This window comes from Terrapene carolina, unplaced genomic scaffold (assembly GCF_002925995.2).
Source record: "Terrapene carolina triunguis isolate 2854851 unplaced genomic scaffold, T_m_triunguis-2.0 Scaffold558, whole genome shotgun sequence".
Classification (NCBI taxonomy): domain Eukaryota; kingdom Metazoa; phylum Chordata; order Testudines; family Emydidae; genus Terrapene; species Terrapene triunguis.
In genome coordinates, this window is record NW_020664909.1 from 243,355 (window position 1) to 258,354 (window position 15,000).

The following is a 15,000-nucleotide window of genomic DNA, read 5'->3' on the forward strand; positions in this document are numbered from 1 at the left end:
GTCTCTGTACACAGAGAGCTGTTACCCTTCCCTTTATAGTTATGACATAGCTTGTAAAATATAAACTCTGAGAACTGGAATAAATAGAGTGCTGTTTGGTTTTCTTAATTAAAAATAGAAGAGGACCATATACTTGAGTGTCTCTCTTGGTACTAAAGAGGCAATAGAAATGTATTGTATAACAATAAACATAGGAAGCAATAAGCATATACCTTAAGATCTGCACTAAGGACTGTGGCTATGTCTACGCTACAGCTTATGTTGGCATAACCTATGTTGTACAGGGGTGTGAATAATCCACCCCCCTGAGCAATGTAATTTACACCGACATAAGCGCCAGTGTGGACAGCGCTATGTTGGTGGGAGAGCTTCTCCCACCAACATAGTTACCGCCCCTTGCAGGAGTTGGAGTAACGAAGCTGACAGGAGAACTCTCTAGCGTTGGCTTAGAGGGTCTGCACTAGCAGCGCTACAGCTGTATCGGTGCAGCCCTGCCGCCGTAAGCTCTGTAGTGTAGCTGTAGCTTGCGTTCTACAGGCAATGCCCCGTCTGAAATGACCACTTAGGAAGTATCCTCAAGATTTCCAATACTTTTTTTTAATGTTTAACTAAAGATCAACTGTTTTTGTGTTGGTTCTTTATACTGTGCCTAGTATACTGGGTCCCTGATCCCAGAGGTGGGTTTTTCGGTGTTACTGCAATAGAATAAAGAACTAATAATTAAAAGGGAACCAATTTTTTGTTGGTCCCTTGTTTGGCTACTTAGTGCAAATGGTCTTATCTCTGGTCACATATATTAACTGAAGGCAATAGGAATCTATTTAGATTGCTCAAGAAGTATTATTATTATTTTATTTATTTTACACTAAACATACAAGGTGACACAAAACTTGACTCAGTGAACTATGATCTAATGCAGGCACAGGAAAATTAGACTTAGTACAATAGGTGCCATGAGTTTGTGAGAGAGATGAGATGAGAGATGTGTTGCAAGCAGCCACTGTGGAAAGCTTCCTGGAGGAAGTTTGGAGAAGGATTGGGAGGTCTCAGGGTGATAAAGAAAAAACAGACTTCCAAGCATAAGAGGCAGTATGGGCGAAGGACAGATGCTGGGCACTTAGAAAGGAGGCTTGGGAAGTGGAGTAGAAGAAAAGGGAGCTGAGATGTAGGCTACAGCAAGACTCTGTAGGGATGTGAAAGTGAGGACAAGGAGATTGAATTTTATGAGAAAAGTGAGGGGAAAGTGCTGAAGGAATTCAGAGAAAGAAGGGACGTGTTGGAAAAGTGGGAGAGGAAAATGATTTTAGAAGCAGCATTTTAGATAAGCTGGAGGGGAAAAGGTGTGAACATAAAACTTTGACTTTCAAGTCTGCCTCTGAGCTAATTCTTGCTGAAGTGGTAGCTAACATTTTATGGCTACAGAAATATTTGTAATGTCTTTTTAAACTTTACTTGAAAAGACAGAAAGCCTGGGGCTCTCTTCAAGCTTCTAGCAGCCAAATTGTTATCGCTCTCTGCCAACTGGGAGCAGCAGTCATTTCAAGCCAGGCTTCACTTAAGTCCAAAGCAGATGCAGTAAACTCGCATGTGATTTTTGTTCCCTCATCAATCTCAGGTTTTGGCGATCCCAATACATGATCTGGTATAGGAGGTTTTTATTTCTTACGAGAATCTCTTGGACTTTACTCATAGGTGTAGTTTGACTTCTATATTTGGGGGGGCAGCTCCAGTCAGGCTAATGGGGCCGCGTGGGGGGAGAGGGGCAAATTCTGCACCTGTCCATGGCTTGCAGTTTGCGGGGGCAGGAGGGCAATGTCCCCTCCCACCTCCCAACTACTCCCATGACTTTACTAGGAAGCAAAACCTTGTAATGCCATTGAGATTAAGAGTGTCTTCATCATGTGTTCTCCTGTGTCCACAACTAAAGAGTAAAGCAATAACTACAAAGTAAACAATAACCTAACACTGGCATACACACAGTAACAATGGGGAAATGAAGCTTCTCATCAGAAAGTGGTTTGGGCCAGATTCAATCCAGCCATAATATGGGTTAATTGCTTTTCAGATGGGTACATGTTAACTAAATTACCATTAATATTACAGAAGTATGTGCAGGCCTCAGTCAGGTTGGGGTTTGTTGTGCTGAATGCCATCCCTGCCTCAATCTTAGTTTAAGACAAGACATAACAGGTGGATGAAACTGGAGTGTGAAAAGCCAGGGTAAGAGTAGCATGAGCATGTTTTTTCAGAGACTAGCTATGTGCACAGTTGATTGGTATGTGTATATTTTGTTGTTAAGACAAATCAGCCGTTCAGTAGCAATAGTCTCAGCTCATCACCTACCTGACCCCTCTCAGCTGGTGGTGGTCTGTAGTCATCAAGGTGGAGGACAGGGCAGTGGCATTATGGTGGCTTTTTCAGGGAAGATATTCCGTGCCTAAGGGATGGAATGGAAGGAAGCTCAAAGGTGTTCGTGGGAGAGGCAGACAAGTGGGTGGTCAATCCTGCATTGTTGGCAGAGCAAAGAGGACAAATGACAACACAATAAGATAATAGAGCAGGTAGGTATGGCTGGGCTACATTGTGAGAGGCCTTGAAGGTAAGGGCAAGAAACTTTTATTTGGCATGGTTGAGACAGGACTCGTATGAGGTTGGAGGGATTGACATGGTCACAACAATGGGACAGATAGATGATCTCAGCAGCAATGCTTTGAATGGACTAGAGTGGGGCAAGGTTGCAGGAGTCATGATGTGAGATGAGCGCCTGAATGAGTAATTTGGGGGTGTGGACAGAGAGGAAAGGTGGATCTTTGAAATGTTATGAAGGAAGAAAGGGCAAGATTTAGATATAGCCTAAATATGTTGATGCCTGGGGTTATGGGGCTGAATGATTAGGAGGAAGATAGATGGTGGTGTCCACAGTGACAGAGAAAAGAGGAAGGGGCTTGAGGGTGGATCAGGAGCTCAGTTTTGACAATGTCAAATTTAAAGTGAAAATCTGCTTTCTTCAGGTTGGAGGATAGCTAGTGTAGCACTCTGCATTAGCGAAGCATGTGTGATAGTGTTTCATCTCTAGTGACTCGTCCATGTAGTGGATAAGAGCCTGCTACATATGCACAGCTAATTCCATTAGTTCAAGTGTTAGGTGCTTATGCATATATTGTGGAAGGTCCTGAGTTCTACCCCTGCTGACAATCCCTGGTGGTTTCATAGTGATAGACTCAAGCAGCTCAGTCTATTTAGCTTAACAAACAGAAGGTTAAGGGGTGACTTGATTCTAATCTAGAAGTATCTACCTAGGGAACAGATATTTAATAATGTATTCTTCAGTCTAGCAGAGAAAGGTATAACATGACCCAGTGGTTGGAAGTTGAAGCTAGACAAATTCAGATTGGGAATAAGGAATATTTTTTTTAACAGTGAGAGTAATTCACCACTGGGTCATGGTGGATTCTCAGTCACAATTTTTGAATCAAGATTGGATGGTTTTTCTAAAATAAATGGTTTAGGAATTACTTTTGGAATGTTCTGTAACTTGTGTTATACAGGAGGCCAGATTAGATGGTCCTTTCTGGTCTTGGAATCTATGAATTACAGTAGATTCATGTCAGACTGTTTTCACCCTTCGGTTCCCATCCTGGTCATGGCTTTTCAGCCACACAGTGCATACATGAAGTCCAAGTTGGAACTTACCTCTTAATTTTCATTTTTGGTATACTGTACATATATTAATCAACATACAATTAATTCTTTACTTGATATTTGTTTGTATGGTCTATGATGTAACACGTCTGTAAGGTTCACACAGTGTTAATATTTATATATTCAATAGGAAATAGCCCGTCACCTCCGACCTGGAACCCTGCGTGCCATCTTTGGTAAAAACAAGATTCAGAATGCTGTCCACTGTACAGATCTACCAGAGGATGGACTTTTGGAGGTAAGGTTCAGCAAATCCACACACCCTTTTTATAGCCGGGTTTTTTAAAATTAGAAAATAAACCTAGCAATTTCTAGAGCCAGGGCCGGCTCTAGGCACTAGCGTTCCAAGCATGTGCTTGCGGTGGCTCTTTTCAAGGGGCGGCATTCCGGGTTTTTTTTGTTTTTTGTTTGTTTTTGCTTCGGTGGCGGAACTCCGGCGTTGTTGTTGTTGTGTTTGTTTGTTGCTTGGAGCTGCAAAAAACCTGGAGCCGGCCCTGTCTGGAGCTATTTAAAATGTGTTGTGTTTGAAGTAACAGTACTGAAATCTAGTGATAAGTTAAAAATAAAACAGCTGGTGACTTTATTAAGAGAAATTAATTCAACTATACGAGCAAGCCGGAGGCAGAATTCTAGTTCATGATGTTGCTTGAGAACTCCACCCATACAACTTTCTCAGGGTGTTGCTGAACAAAGTAGTGAACCAATGTCAGAAGCATTATATCATCAGAACCCTCTCATTGGCTGGACCTATCCTGAAGGCATGTTTAGCAATGTAACAAGTGCATAAGGTTGCAAAAACTTCTCTTGGTGATCAGCTTTGTTTTAGACATCCATGGGTAATTATGTGTATCAATAGGTCTATTCTGTGCTTTATGTTAATTCTGTAATTAGGGTCTGGTTTTGGCTTTTAACATTTTCATTAAAATTCAATAAAAATTAAGAAGCTAGAATTAAAGAAAGCTCACTTCAGACAAAATACAACTGACAACGTATGAAACCAAAGCAAACACTATGAAACAGCAAACTATACAACCATGCATAGCAGGAGAATTAAAGCTTTTTCTGTTTATGTACATGTGAATTTTGTGCTGGATTTATTTATTTGGTGAATTTTGTTTTACACAGCAAGTAGCAAAGTACTTATCCAGTAGGGCTTACACTTGGCCAGCTGACACAATTTTAAACACAATTTGTTCTTGTCTGCACAGATTACAAAGTCATGCTTTAACATCATGTTGGTTAACATGACTCAAGGTCATATTCTAACATGACCTCATTTTTTTAGTGAAGGCTAGTTCCAGGGGTGAGAGGACAGTTCAGTCTCTATGATTCATTCAATCAATCATAGTGGTGTTTTTGTGATTTCAACACCTATCCACTGGGAGTTGATTAAGTCATTGTTCTAGCCAGGTCTATACTACGAAATTTTGTCAGCATAGCTCTGTTGGTCAGGGGAGGTGAAAAAACCACACACCCCAGCCAGCATAGCTATGCTGGCAAAACCCCCAGTGTAGGCACAGCCATATCAGAAGAATGCTTCTCTCAGCATAGCGAGTGTCATTCAGGGAGGTGGTGGTGTTATGCTAATGGAAAAATGCCTTCTGTTGGCATAAAAGCTGCATCTACATGAGGAGGTTTTGCTGGTATAGCTGTACTGGCAAAGCATGTGTAGTGTAGGCAAGGCCTAGAAAGTTGTACTCCTTTAACTCTTCCAGTATAGTTAAAGTGGCGTGTACACGTACACACACCAGTTATACTGGCATAAAAGTGCTTTTACTGATCGAGCTCTTCCTATCTATATACTATAGCTTTTTCTTGGTATATCTGTAAAAAATAAATAAAATATAAAAAATATCAAACCTGTAACTGACTGTTATACTGGTATAACTTTCAAGTGTATACCAGCCCTAAGACAGCAAACTAATTTGTCATAAAGCACCAGTCAGTCATCAAATGGTAGCTATTGATCACTGCTTATGTGGGCTGGATTGGAACCAGTGACTAGAAATGAAAGTCTCCATGACAATAATAATGCTATGGACCACCCAGCCATACATCAGTGAAAATTTTAACAAGCAGAGAGTGAGTAGGGTATCACCCCCCCCCCCCCCCCCAAGATTGGGGAGAGGCCAAAGCCTTAAATGATCAGCAGAGAAAGGGTTTAACCCCTAAAGATAAACCACCCAGTGTTGACAGGCATTTCAGTATATCTAGCAGACTTCCATGTATATTGTTAAACAATATGGCCCAGATTCACCAATGCACCCGGGCTGCTTTTCATGAAAGAAGTGGCACAAAGAAGCTGGAGTATACTAGTGAATCTGGCCCTGCTTCTCCCCAATGAATTTTAAGGCTGAAGTTCTATCTCAATGTTCTAATTGCATGAACTCAAACACCACTGTCATGATGCATGATGTCCTCTGAATCCGCAGTGCATTTACAGATTTATGCATATTATTTCATAGCATGTTCATTCTTATTTTGAGCATGTGCTTTGCAGTCCATAAACATTCCTCTTTTTCTAAATTACTTTTTTATCATTGGCGCATTTGGCCCCACAACATGGCTTTGCAGCTGTCAATTGTTTCTCCTATGACAATTTGAGTTAAAGCAACAATAATGAAGACCATCAATCAATGTGCATTTTTAATGTAATGAAACAGTGAATACGGCATTCTGATTCCTTGGCAAACGGACATTGTTTTATAAATTACTAGAGCTTTTTGGTTCCTAGAATACATACATTTCTAACTCTTCTTTTTAATCTCAGTTTTGTAATTAACTGAAAACCCAGCTAAGCAGAAATAAAAAAGAACCTCTGAAGGGTTTTATGGTCCTGGTACATACAACCACTTCGCTTGTCATACCTGATGAAATAGTAGTGATGTAATACGCATTCGCTTGATCCTAGGAAAGGACTGCACTGAAAAGCTTATTGAGGATGAGATGGAGAGGGCTAGTACAAATTTCCTCATAGCAAATCCCCAAAGTCTCTGTCTTTGAATAGCCCAGACTAGACCTTTATTGCTGTAATAATATTAATGTACCCCTTTCATCTCAAAATGCTTTAAATCTCTATATATACTGTACAGCTGCATTGAAGTGCAGCCACTGCTGGAGTGGAGTGTAGCAACCAAATGACACACAACACAAGCGGGGGAAATTTTGGTCAAGACTCTGAGGCAAACCACTGATCTTATGAAAAGTGCGATGGTGATGGGTTTTTTGTGTGTGGATAATTTAGCATTTTAATAATACATAATATCAAATATTTTGGGCCTCAGACTAGGTGAACATCAGAGAGAGTGAATTCACTCTCCAGTAGGAAGACAGATTTGTGGGTCGTCCCACTCATGGTTCCCCGTCACTAAATAGTGGAGCTGGCAGGATTTAGTCAGTTTCATACGTTTCGATGGGAAATTTGCTTACGCTGCCACTATTATGATGCTGCAGACGTTGCTACCATGAAACCTTGGTGTGCCATTGCTGGCTACTTGATTAGTTGAGAGAGAGACTGGACTAAATTCATCACTGGTATAACTCCATTGACTTTTATGGAATTATGCCAGAGATAAATTTGGCCTATTGTATTCTCATGCCAATATGAGAACAATCCCTTGTAATGCCCAAACTGAGGAGAAACTTGACCCTAGCCGTCACTTTTCTACCTGAATAAAAGCCAGACCTTTTGGTGTAGGATTATTTCTGCACTGCATCATCTCCCTGGGATACTTGTTTAGAAAATGAGCTCCCCAAATGCATGCCCTTCAACTCTGGCCACCAACACAGCCCTGGCTTCTATAATCTGACAGTATGCAAATCTCTGCACTCCATCCAGCTGAGAGAGGTGTGCTGGAGTGATCTGGGTACAGACACAGGAACTCCAGAGTTTCACCTCCAGCTCTGACCTGTGTGTGTCTCTCTCTCGGCTGAGTCACTTCCAGAAATTTTGTATCAAAATGTGAAAATCTTGTAGCAAAGTTTTCTGCTACATTTTTGGCAAAAAATGAAATGTTAAGTGCAATCAAGACTTTGCAAAACAAACCACAAAATTAATGTTAAGTTTTCCCACCATTATTTTCATGAGCTTTTATTTTATTTTTTTGCCCTGCTCTATATAACTGCATTTTGTCCTGTGCAGAATAGGACATGGACTCATTTCACCTCCTGGGTCCTGCCAGATTTTGCTGTTGGAACGTAGGCTGCAAGCCCAGAGGCAGTAAGTCTGCCTGGAATGAGTTACCTGTAGCCCTTGGTCTGTCCGAGGGGTGGTCTGGAGCCAGCTATTGCTGTCCCAAAAGAAGGCAGGGCCAAACTGAGAGCATATGTGCTCATTCATCTCATAGCCCAGGCAGACACTAACCTAGGGCTCCTTGGCAATCTTATTTGTTACACCTCACTTGCCCTTCCCTGACCAATCCCACTTCTAGTGCAAATATCCTGTGTGCACAAGGGACTCGGAGAGTGGCCTTCTGCTCTGGGGAGAGTAAATTTGTCCCAGTATGTTTGTAAAAGGAAAACTTTAATCCTATGTGTTATTGACAAAAGCAGGAGGAGGAGGATTACTCATTGGTTGTATTACCCTGGTACCTAGAGGTCCCAATCAAGATTGGGGCCCCATTGTGCTAGGCATTGTACAGGTACATAGTGAGAGACAATCCATGCCCCAAAAACCTTACATTCTAAATAGACAAGATGGTCAGAGGGAGTATTGTTGTTCCCATTTTGCAGATGGGAAACTGACAATGGCAATCCCCAAATCCTGATACAGACTTGTGACATTTGCCCTTGTTATAGCCAAACTGAGATGGAGAAGGGGCATGTGGTTACCCTGTCACCTTGTCCTTAGGCGTATGTGTTCAGTATTTGCTGAGTGGAAGAAGGAAGAGACTGCTTTAGGCTGTGAGAGAGAGGAAGAACTTTTCCGCCTTGTGACAGACTCTTCAGTTGATATTTGAGTGTTCTTTAGTAGCAGGCTACCCCTGATTTCCATAGGATTCATGTAGGTATTCCTGTTTCTACGTGTTGGTTATTTTAAGATCTCTCTCTCCGGCCTCTGCAAAATTACTAATAACCTCTGGTTAAAGATCGACCTGAACTGGATTTGGAGAGTGTTATTTGGGGCAGCTGCTGTTCAGCTCGCCCAGAGATAGAACAAAGTACTTCAACCTCTTAAAAGAGAGAGACGGTAGTAGGTAACTGAGGGCTGCCAGATCTCAGGTCATTGAAGTTGATAGCAAATCTCTCACTGACCTGGATGGTGCAGGATCCTGACTTAGTCCAAGGCCGCTGGGTTGGAACAGCCTATGGCCTTCTTCCCACAAATAGCACCCCAGAGTTACTGGTGTGGACCATTGTAGACAAGAAAAGCTGAGAGACCAACTAGATCCCAGGTGTTGCAACAAACATTATTATAAAATAACTTTTAGTCAAGTTTAATTCCACACACCAACTTTTCATTGCTGCCTGGTAGTACTCTGTCTGTGAGGCTGAAAAATGAGGAAGCAGCTTTAAAAAAAAAAAAAAAAAAAAGTAGTTCATTGTCACTGGCTCCCTGTAGTTTGACCCTGACCTCTTGGCTTTGTTCTGCAAACTACTCCACATTTTAGCCAGTCACTAAGCACGTCAGAGTTCATGATTAACTCTGGTGACTGAGTCAGGAGGGTGGAGTTGCAATTTAGCCTGAAACATTGGCCGTAATGAGAGTCAACACATTTTCATTCATAAAATTATAACTTCTGTTTTTATTTATATAATTTGGGTGATGGGGGGTGCAGTTAAATCTATCTAAAGTGCTCTTCACCTTGCTGGATCAGGACCTTAATTATTCCTCTGTATATGTGTTTATATCCTTGCACGTTTGCATCAGTATATATTTACTGGTGATAACATACAGCAAGGAGTGGCTCAAAAGATTGACCTAAAAAAAAAAAACTAGACCCAATTTTGCTGTCCATTACCTGTTTGAAGTCAAGGGGTAGCACCAATGTAACTGAGGGACATGGCCCACTTATGTGGTAATGTGCTAACCAGGGAATTTTTTGACAGGTAAAAAAGCTGAAACTAAATCTTGTTTTCCTTACAGTAATAATCTAAATTTTTATCTCAACTTGCTTGGCGAGCTTATGTGATATACAGCTTAGAGGACATTCCCAGACAAAAAATTTAGCTTACTTAAAATTAAGGTTGCTAAACTGTAAAACAGTTACAAAAAAATACATACCAAGACTGTACGACTAATAAAACCTAAGTGTTTAAATGTATGTTAATACTCAGTTAAGGTGACGTAGATAAGAATGTAACTTTTACGGTTCATGCACTCTTAAAGAAATCTAGACATGCCAACAATCAAGCATTCAGAAATATCCAACAACCCTTAACTCTGCCCACTCATGAGAAGGAGAGAGCCATCGACAAACATATCACATAACTTTGAGTTACACAAAGTTCACAAATTAAGTATTTTAGTTTGAGGTGGGAGTGAGAAGAAGCGCTAGGATCTAGACGCAGACCGAGATCAACCTTTCAAAAAGTTCAGGGGGAAGTTAGGATCTTGGTGAAAGTTTGGCTTCAGATAGGAAGTTTGGATCCTGATATGGATTGAAATGCAAAGCACATGCCTGCATTTTGAGAGCATTCAAACTCCCAGTTCGGGTTTGAGCCCTTCTACACACATTGAGTAATATTTTCAAAAACATTGAAGTATGATCAGTAAATAACACATTAGCATGGGTGCCCCCACTGTCCATAATTTTGGTTCTCCTGTAGCTGCAGGTTTGGCAACATAATCTGAAGCAGCCTGGCAGCCTCTTTGTTAGTGTTTGTAGGAGCATTAGCTGAATAGTATCACAGTTACCATTGCTCTCCATGTCGAGTTTACATTTTTCCAAATGTACATTTTTCCAGCCTCGGAGCTGCCTAAAATGGGGATTGTGTTGGCTTCCTCCACAGCCTCCCATTCACCCTCTCTCCACCTCACCCCAGTCATAGTTGACTCATCAGAGAGTTAATTGTGTTTCTCTTTGGTAGGTGGGCTTGAGTAGGAAGACATGGGATTTTTCATTGTCTCAGGCAGGTTTTCAGCCTGCATTTGAACAGAGCCTCCTCAATCCCTGTCTGCGCCTCTGTTCCTCCCTGTCCTCACCCCATACTTAAGGTTTCTTGCAGGCATGTAAATGACCTCTTGAAGTGGGATGCCTTGATTTCATACAGTGGTGTTCTTCATTTGTCCACTGAGAGAGCCATTTATTACAGTGTTTTCTATCTTTTTTTTTTTTTTTTTTTAATTTCAAGTATGCCCTGAGATCCCCAATTGTGGGGCTGGGTATTGACAATCTACATGAAGCTTTGCTACTGACAAATAACTTTTCTTTCTCTTGCCCAGCATCATAGCAATGAAACTAAATGACTTGGTTAAACGGCTTAGAAACAATAAGTAACACCATTTAGTTGTACAAATTGCTTACAATTGCTTGAGAGACAGTGGGATACACAGATACAATTGTTATCAAGGTTCAGACAGCAGAAATTCAGCTAATTGTGATCCAACTTTATAGAAATGGAAGGTACCACCTTTTACTGTGATCATGTAATAAGCTGAGCATTGTCAGGCTGGACAGGTACTTTGTGGACATTCCATAGATGACTCTCATCAAGTAGGTCCTACAGGTCATGTTGTTGGAGATTCAAAGGAAGCATTGATCCCTTGGAGTCATACTTAAACTAATACTGCAGCATGGTTGTCACAGTCAGGGTTGCAATCCAGACCAGTGAGGGGTTGGGTCATCACTTGCTCTGTAACCTTGGTTGCCTCCCAATGCTTTGTTGTTGTAGCTCCCAACATGGGTCGCTCACAATCAGCCCACCAACATATGCAGGTCATGCCCCAAGTGTTTGTGTGCTAGACAGCCCTTAGTCATCAGCTCTGACCCCAGCAGCCTGTCTCCAGCCCCGATCTGGCTTCCACCAGCCTTGGTCACTACTTGCAGGGTGATCCGAACAGACTCCCAGTCCCAAATTACCCCAGAACTGTGTGCCCTGAGGGAATAGTTGGGTCATTTGTTCCTCTAAAGAGACAAAAACACATCACAGCTTATTAACTTAACTGCGGTGAATACATCCTTTCCTTTAAATGCCGCACTGAGTTGGTTTATAGCAAAATAAAACATTTATTAACAATAGGACATAGATTAAGTGATGCTAAGTGAAAGGAATAAAGTTAGAAAAGAGTTACAAGCAAATAAAAGTGAAAACACTCATCTAAAAGTCTAAAATTTAATCTAGCAAGATACAGGCTTTGTTCAAGGTGGTTCCTCTCACCACTCGTTCTTCATCCCAGCCATGGCTGACTTTCCCTCAGTCAGGACCTTCCACTAAACTACAAGGTGCTGGCTTCCCTTGTCGTCTTACGGGAATGATCTTTGCCTCCGCAGGTTTCTCGCCTATATTTAGTTCCAGAAACTTCAACCCCCCCTTGATTGAAGCCCCCATCTTTTTCAGCTTGCAAGAGCTCTGTTCCCTTGTGTCTGTTTAATGATGGCTCCTGTCCTTGCCTGTATCTCCCAAAGCTCAATGACTTTGTTTCATGAGGCAGGATGATGATGTCATGCTATTCTTCCCTTCCTGTGCGCTGACCACCCCCCTGTGTGATTCGCATGTAAAGGGGGATTCCATTGTTTCTGATTCCACCAGGCTTTATTTACATCGGAGACAGGTACATAGGAGATAGCTGTGACATCCCCTCCTGTCTGGACAGACTGTACAGCCTCATATCCATGAGTAATCATAATTCTTTATATAGTGTTAATACATACATTTCACAATGATGTTAATCACCAATGTGTCATTAGCTTTCAGGAAAGACCTCATTCGATACACTTTTATAACACAATAATATTGTACACAATCAGTGGATTCAGTTGCTTATCGCTTGAGGTTCAGCCCTCCTCTCCTCCCCTCCTCCCCCCCATCTTTATAGATCAGTAAACCTTTGAAAGGGATTCTTTTGAAAAGTAAAACCCAGACCAAGCTTCTCTCTCCTACTGGCTGTAGACATGCTTCTCTTCTCCCCCTCCGCCCCCCGCTAGCTTAATCGCTTTGTTTATCTGGCATGCCAATGCACCTTCATTGTCTTTGCCTGATGGCCAAGCTGGTGCAGACATGTTGACCCCCAACCACCTTGTGAGCTTTGGTTCTGTTTACCACATATGTAAATTGCAATCCTATTGTCTCTGGTCAACCCTGCGTCATTTGTATTCAAGACCTGGGCAGACTTGTGTACCAACTCCCACTGACCTGCCTGGCTTGAACACATTTTAGTTATAATTCCAGCATATATTCATAACTCTTAGTACCCATCATGTACATACATCACGCAAGTGTATTAATGATCAGTGAGTTACTAGTATTCAAATGGTACCTCGCAAGGCATATTTTGTACAAAAGTAATTACAATAGTGTGTAGGGTGTGACTACAGGGGGTGCTTAGTGTCACAATAGTTTTTGGAGCTGCTGTGCAGCTGGAGATCGTGCCAGTGGTGCATATAATTGTTTGACTGAGTTTTTGATGTATTGCACTTGTAATTTCGTAGGCGTCTGCTGTCCATAGGGGCTGCTGCCAATCTGTGATACAAAGTTGTCACACAGGGTCCAGAGGAGGCAGCACACATTGTGCTTTCTCATAGAAACTTTACTTTTGTTCTTTCTTGTTCTGTTGTTTCTCTTGATCTAAAATAAGTCATTCAGAGTAATGGTGTGTGGTTGCTCTTTGAGTGTGGAAAAACAGAACACTGCCCATGTAGTGTCAATAAATATCTAATGGCAATTTTCACAAGGGGAAGTGTGTTTGATGCAGTGTCTTGGTGAATGCCAACTTGAAATTTCAATGCGACACTGCTCTTCCTATCTTAAACCATTGCATAGGGATTCTGGTGTGCTGTCAAATGGCTGTCACATTCCACCCCAGAGGAGGTTGATTTTAGTGATGGATGAGTTGATCGCTGTGTATGGTTTGTGTAACAGTGCGGGATGAAAGACCTTATATGAGTGTAAAACATTACTTATTATTTCATACTATTTGGCAACAGTACACCAAGCAATAATAAGAATTCTTTGTTAAAAGATGCAAATGTTAAAAGTAATCTTTTTGGTGCATCAAACTTTGCATGACAAACACGCTAATAAAGTATGTGAATGAATAACTCTGGAAAGCATAGAGATGCTAAAAAGAGTACGTTTTCTTAGTGTGAAATTTCAGTGTGTCACATTCTGAACAAAGGTCTCCTGCATTGTTTGTTACATATTAACTTCTCTGGCACGCAAGCAGCCTCTAGCCTCTGAGAACTAACTCTTACTAGTCACAAGGTGATGCAATTTGTAAAACATTACACAGCAGAAGCGCAGAATGTGGCAATGAACTTTTCAGTAAGGATGTTTCATTCGTACAGCATTTCTTTTCAAGAGTCTTTAAATTGTTAATAAAGAAGCCATTGTTTCCCAGTCATATGGCAATTTTGCAATGAAGTCTTTTACTAGGGGCCTGTACTGAGCTGCATAATCCATAGTAGGATGGTTTTAATAATCTCAAATGAAAAGAGAAAAATGTTTTGAACTTTTCATGAAAACGATAGGCATTTTGAAAGACTGAAATTTGCATCTGACTGTCGCTCTTGATATAAATTAATTTTCAGAGTTATTTGTGAGATGATAAAGACTGTGATTTAAGTCTTCTACCACCTTGACTTTTGGATACCTGCTATCCAGGAGGTGTGGGAGCAGAATAGAAAGAATCTGGAATGCAGATCAATCTTTTGTATCTAATTCGGTGGTAGTTATGCACATGTTCGCTAGCACTGGAATTTTGTCTCAAAATGTTTCCTGATGCTGTGTACATATCTGGTACCAAGCTGTGACTCAGCACAAAGAATGAAGAGGACTTTGTGCATGGAAAAGAAATTAAAAGAAAATAGTAGGCCTAATATAGGTATATTACTTTTAGTTCTGTTGATGCTTTATCTTTTCTCCGTAAAGCCTCAGGTATTGTTGGTTCACTTGTTGCCTCCCTTCGAACATGGTGAGTAAAAAGGTTATGCCTGCTCTAGATTGGCCAAACAAACCGTGCTGAAACTGTGTTTAAACAGTCTTTAGAAACAGTTCAGCTAACCTGCTTTCTCTGCCAGGTAAGATGAGGCCCAAATGCCACCTATTCTTAGGGTGACCAGATGTCCCGATTTTTATAGGAACAGTCCCGATATTTGAGGCTTTTTCTTATATAGAAGCCTATTACCCCCCCACCCCATC

At 41.3% G+C, this 15,000-nt stretch overlaps 1 protein-coding gene across 1 annotated transcript in view; it reads left to right on the forward strand.

Moving 5' to 3' along the window:
• Window positions 1–15,000, forward strand: part of NME7 (NME/NM23 family member 7) — a 189,803-nt gene that overhangs the window by 159,742 nt on the left and 15,061 nt on the right. Inside the window, exon 11 of the mRNA XM_026659006.2 lies at window positions 3,833–3,940. Within this exon, the coding sequence (XP_026514791.1) occupies window positions 3,833–3,940 (108 nt within the window). The remainder of the gene's footprint in view (window positions 1–3,832; window positions 3,941–15,000) is intronic.